The sequence below is a fragment of the Barbatula barbatula genome (genome assembly GCF_947034865.1).
Source record: "Barbatula barbatula genome assembly, chromosome: 1".
NCBI lineage: Eukaryota > Metazoa > Chordata > Actinopteri > Cypriniformes > Nemacheilidae > Barbatula > Barbatula barbatula.
The window spans coordinates 19135426-19141500 of record NC_136766.1 but is presented as its reverse complement, the minus strand read 5'-3'; the positions used below and the strand labels follow the sequence as shown (position 1 = coordinate 19141500).

Sequence of the window (6075 nt, the reverse complement as noted above, 5' to 3'; positions counted from 1 at the left end):
CCGGATCAACGCGCGCAAGGCTGCTGGCCCAGACGGCATCCCTGGTCGTGTACTCAAGGCATGTGCGGAGCAGCTCGCTGGGGTCTTCACGGACATCTTCAACCTGTCCCTCGCCCAAGCAGTGGTTCCAACATGTCTTAAATCCACCTCTGTTGTGCCCATCCCAAAACATTCGACCCCGCCATGCCTTAACGACTACCGCCCTGTAGCACTCACACCCATTGTTATGAAGTGCTTTGAGCGGCTGGTCCTGGCACACCTAAAGGTCTCCCTACCACCCACACTGGACCCATACCAATTTGCCTATCGCAACAATCGGATGATGCAGTGTCCATGGCGCTGCACTCTGTGCTCACACATCTGGACAATAAGGACACTTACGCACGCATGTTGTTTGTGACTTCAGCTCTGCTTTCAATACCGTCATCCCTTCCAAGCTAATCGTCAAACTTGGATTAACAACTCTACCTGCAATTGGATTATTGACTTCCTGACGAACAGGCCTCAGCTTGTTAGGTTAGGCCACATCTGCTCCACCACCACCACCCTCAACACTGGTGTACCACAGGGCTGTGTACTGAGCCCCTTTCTCTACTCCCTTTTCACACTCGACTGCAGGCATATGAACGGATCTAACTCCTTCATCAAGTTTGCAGACGATACAACGGTGATTGGTCTCATCAGCAACAACGATGAGACTGCATACAGGGAGGAGGTCCAGCACCTGGCCACATGGTGCTAAGACAACAACCTGCTCCTCAACACCTCCAAGACAAAGGAGATCATCGTGGACTTCAGGAAGGCGAAAGGAGGCACACACGACCCCATCCACATTAATGGGATGGCTGTTGAACGTGTTTCCAGTTTTAAGTTCCTGGGGACTCATATTTCGGAGGACTTGTCCTGGACCACCAACACCTCATGCCTGGTCAAGAAGGCTCACCAGCGTCTCTTCTTTCTGAGGACACTGAAGAAGAACCAACTGTCTTCAACTTTCCTGGTGAACTTCTATCGCTGCACGATAGAGAGCATCCTGACCAACTGTGTCACAGTCTGGTACGGGATCTGTTCTGTTGCTGAGCGCAAGGCACTGCAGCGGGTGGATGTGCAGCTCACTTGCACATCTGAAATATGCTCATTTGCACTAATGGACCACTTTCATAACTGCACTAACTTATCTACTGCACTGTAACTATTAACTGCATCTGCTCATCTATTGCACTGTAACCTAATTAATTGCATTAACTCATCTTCTGGACTGCAACCTATTATTAACTCTTATACTGCACCGTAACTTTAATAACCGCATTAACTCATCCACTGCACTGTTACTTCAACAACTGCATTAACTCACCTATTGCATTGCAACTTTAACAGTTTATGTCAATAATCTATGAACACTTAAGTCACTTGCACTATTGTTTAGTCTAAATTATTATCTGCTCATATCCACCTGTACATTAATGTTCACAGTGTTAGTGTTCATAGTATGTAGTCATCTGTATATATTGTTCATAGTACATACCTACTGTCATATTTTCATAGAACATACCTACTGTCATATTTTCACAGAACACACCTACTGTAAAATATTTTCATAACTGTATAATATTTTATCAATATTGTATTCTGTATTTATTCTAACTGTATATTAGCACTTGCTAATTGCACTTCTGGTTAGACCTAAACTACATTTCGTTACACTGTACTTGTATATGTGTTATGACAATAAAGTTGAATCTAATCTAATCCAAGAAAAGATTGTTGTTTAATTAAGATTGAGAATCTACTTTCTTTAATTTAAATATGTAACTGCACAGAGCATAAAACGTATATTTACAAATAAGTCAAAACAAATGCAAAATTATTATTTGAAATTTGTTTGGTTGATATAACAATTTCTTTTCTATTTAATATTTATATTAAATATTTATTTAAATTATAATCTATATTTTGTAGTAAATTAAATTGAAACAGTTTCTTTGCTGAGGTCTACCGGAAATTAAGTTTGAGCCATATGATTTGTTTATGTTGTTGCTGCTGAAACCTGTAATATAGGAATCAAAGTCTGCCACCATTGGTAGGTATATATTGAGACTTGGGAAAACGTGAGAATTACTGCAAAGCAAGTCAGGCAGCAATATGTTTGACGTACTAGCATGAGCAAAAAAGCTGTTTTTTCTGAATTAAAGAGCCGTATGCTGGGGCAGATGTCGCAGCATGATAAGCAAAGGTCACTGGCTCTTTTTGGACAACCTCCAATATTTGTAGACATCAGGAGTCAGTGACTGCCTGACCTTCAAAAGAGATGGAAAGAAACCGTGGGTAGATACGCCTGAAAAGGAGGAGCCCAGTCTTGTCAAGGTTGAGCTGGAGCTGATTTGTGTCAAAGATTTTGAAGCAGGCTGAGATATGTGTAAGAAGCCGAATTCTGCAGCAAAATAAAAATCAAGAAGACTATAAGCTTTTAAACAGATTCAGGCAACATTCCAGGTTAGGCCTATACAGCAATGCTATGTGAAATTAATGCTAAAGAATAACAGAGACTCATTACAGATAAGTATTCACTTGGAACCTAATAATTTACATACATTTTTGTTCCATCAGACAAAAGTTCTGTTGAACAAGTCATGTGGGGCTCTTTATAGAAGCCATCAGGAACTATTACATTTACATTTTACATTTATTCATTTGGCAGACGCTTTTATCTTTACTTACAAGTAGTTTTTTTTTTTTTTTTTACAGTGGCACATTACTGCAGAGCAATCAGGGGTAAGGTGCCTTGCTCAAGGGCCCTTCAGTCATGACCTGCTGGCACTGAGATTAGAACCAGCAACCTTCTGATCACAAGCCCAATGCTCTAACCCCCAGGCCACAACTGACCCCTATTAGTTTAATTATCAAAACAAGATTCCTGAAATAAGCGACTGTTCCATTAGATTTATATACAGTAAAACAACTGTGCTAAAGAAAACTGACCTTGGAAACCAGAACATCACTGGTGGCCTTTCCATGGATGCTGTGCTGTCTAAGCCTCTCCCAGACTGAATGCCATGGCCGCAGGGCTTTAGGGATTTGTGCCACCTCCACAAAAGCAAATACCTTAGTGGTATTAGTTGGGCGTATGTTCTGACAGGAGGGTATAAGTGTCCATGTGAGAGGGCAAGAGATTTTGTCTGAGCAAAACTCCAGCAGGTAGGACTCATGAGGACTCTAATTTCTGTTTAGTTGATGCACCGTATTTAGTCTGTTTCTAGTTGTTAGTTTTGCTTTAAGCATATTAGTTCTTCTTTTATTTGGATCTGAGTATTGACATTTTTTCAACACATAATTAATGCAGAGTTTTTAGAAGCTATGGACTACATAGTGTAAGTTTGGTTATCATTTCACTGGAGATTTTTCGTTTAAATGTTTTGGTAAACATTTTTTAATCAATTTTGATAATCCATTCCACAAAATGCATTTACTTTTGTAATCTACAGACGGACATATGATACTAATACTGTATTCCAGTATTTGTATTTAATTAGCCACACACTTTTGCAATGATTCCCAGATGAGGATGAACTTCGTTGTTATGGTGATGCTGTTGCCGGTGCTAATGAGGGCCGTTTCAGAGAGCAGGTCCAGCTGTCAACTTACCAATATCTCCATTACTGTGGAAAGTGAGGAATGTGGAAGCTGCATTACAATCGACACCACTGCTTGTGCTGGGCTCTGCAAAACACAGGTACTCTCATAAAATCAAGCAATAATACTTTAACATTTGACATATATGTAGAATTGCTTGTAGTCATCTATATTTTAAACTTGCAGAATGCAGAGCTTTATTTTGATGTTTTTAATATCATCTTTTAATTTGTTTATAGGAAAGCGTTTACCGCAGCCCTATGGTGCAGAACTACCAGAACACCTGTAACTTCAGAGAGTGGACCTACGAAACCTATGAATTCAAAGGCTGCCCTAGGGTTGACTCGGTTTTCACCTATCCTGTGGCCCTCAGCTGTGAGTGTAGCAAGTGTAACACTGACATTATGGATTGTGGAGTTCTCAGCCACCAGACAACCAGCTGCAATGCACATTATTAAAAGATGAAGCCAAAACCAAAATCTCTGGAAAGTTTTCAAAGCTCATACATTTTTTTGATGCCATTAATATTCTACATAATGGAATTATGCATTATGAAAATGCAGTATTTTTAATATATCAATAAACTAGCACCATCCCGCAATAACACATTAAAATGAAGAAATAGTTTTTATTTTAAAAATGTGATGCTTTGCCTCAATGCTCCCAATTGGTCATGTGTCAAATGTTTTTTCATCCTGTCATTCTCTTGATCTTCTAATCAGGCACAAACCACACAATTAAAACTGATTTTACACAATGTAACCATAGCTCATTTCCTTTGATAAACCATCTGTTCCCAAGCACTTATGCACATTTTACTTGTGAAATTGGTGTGTTTTGTAATTGTCCTTCTGAAACCAACAAATGTCTCTGTGAGGATGCGCTCAGTCTGAATAAGCTCACTAAACCATACTTGATTTTTCAAAATTAAATTAGGAGTGTATCGATATGAATATCAGAGTTTTCAGAAAAGAGGCAATCCCCTTCATACAAATAAGGGAATGTGTTATAGACTATAACAGAGAATTTACTTGTGGAAATGAAAGGAATAGCTGACTGAAACTTACAAAACCCACAGCACAAGATTTAATCTAAACTAAACTATTTTCTTTACACAAAAATGGCAATTTACATCATAAGAATAGATACTTCATAATGTCAATAAAAACTCTAATGTAATCATTTTACTAAACCATATCATATCGAAATTGCTATCATAATTAGGCTATAATGATTGAAGCCCTTGTAGTTGTGACCATTTAATACCATTTTCATGGTATTAAATATACCATTTTCAAATGACACTAGTGTTACATCAAATGTATTAAACAAAAATCTAAATGTATTTTAATAAATGAAACACTGTTGATGCTGTGCTGCATGACCTTCAAAATTTTTGCCAATTGACCATTTAAAAGAGTAAAATGGCAAGAATTCTTCACACATATGTGTTCCACAGATAAACTGCCTGCCTATTTCTGAATGTCTTGGAAATCCTTCTTTTAAATTCCCTTACAATACATTATCCCTGCTACAAGTCAAGTTCACTGTTTTTGTGCATGCTATTGTTGTACAGCTACAGGGCAAACTTGGCCTTTCATCGTGACAATTCTGGCTTCTAGCGCTGCAACACGAGGTGAAGTGTCCTAAATTTTCACGCTGAGACAAATGGGGCAATTGGGAAGACATCTTAGACAATATCTAATAGATGAAATCACCAAACAAAGAGTTTCCTGACTCTGGACAATGCACGGCGTCCAGGTTAAAAGCTTAAAATGTTTTTAACACTTTAACAATTTTTTGAAGTGTCTATTTAGTGTACTTGGTATACACGCACCTAAAGGATTATTAGGAACACCTGTTTAATTTCTCATTAATGCAATTATCTAATCAACCAATCAAATGGCAGTTGCATCAATGCATTTAGGGGTGTGGTCCTGGTCAAGACAATCTCCTGAACTCCAAACTGAATTTCTGAATGGGAAAGAAAGGTGATTAAAGCAATTTTGAGCATTGCATGGTTGTTGGTGCCAGACGGGCTGGTCTGAGTATTTCACAATCTGCTCAGTTACTGGGATTTTCATGCACAACCATTTCTAGGGTTTACAAAGAGTGGTGTGAAAAGGGAAAAACATCCAGTATGCGGCAGTCCTGTGGGCGAAAATGCCTTGTTGATGCTAGAGGTCAGAGGAGAATGGACCGACTGATTCAAGCTGATTGAAGAGCAGCTTTGACTGAAATATCCACTCGTTACAACCGAGGTATGCAGCAAAGCATCTGTGAAGCCACAACATGCACAACCTTGAGGCGGATGGGCTACAACAGCAGAAGACCCCACTGGGTACCACTCATCTCCACTACAAATAGGAAAAAGAGGCTACAATTTGCATGAGATTACCAAAATTGGACAGTTGAAGACTGGAAAAATGTTGCCTGGTCTGAAGA

General features: G+C 39.1%; 1 protein-coding gene across 1 annotated transcript; it reads left to right on the top strand.

Moving 5' to 3' along the window:
- Window positions 1-3556: 3556 nt before the first annotated feature.
- On the top strand, window positions 3557-4088 carry fshb (follicle stimulating hormone subunit beta; the record flags this gene model as incomplete). The annotated part of the gene is made up of 2 exons (XM_079469208.1): window positions 3557-3730; window positions 3870-4088. 2 exons carry the CDS (start codon window positions 3557-3559, stop codon window positions 4086-4088), a joined length of 393 nt encoding a protein of 130 aa, XP_079325334.1.
- Between the last annotated feature and the right edge of the window lie 1987 nt (window positions 4089-6075).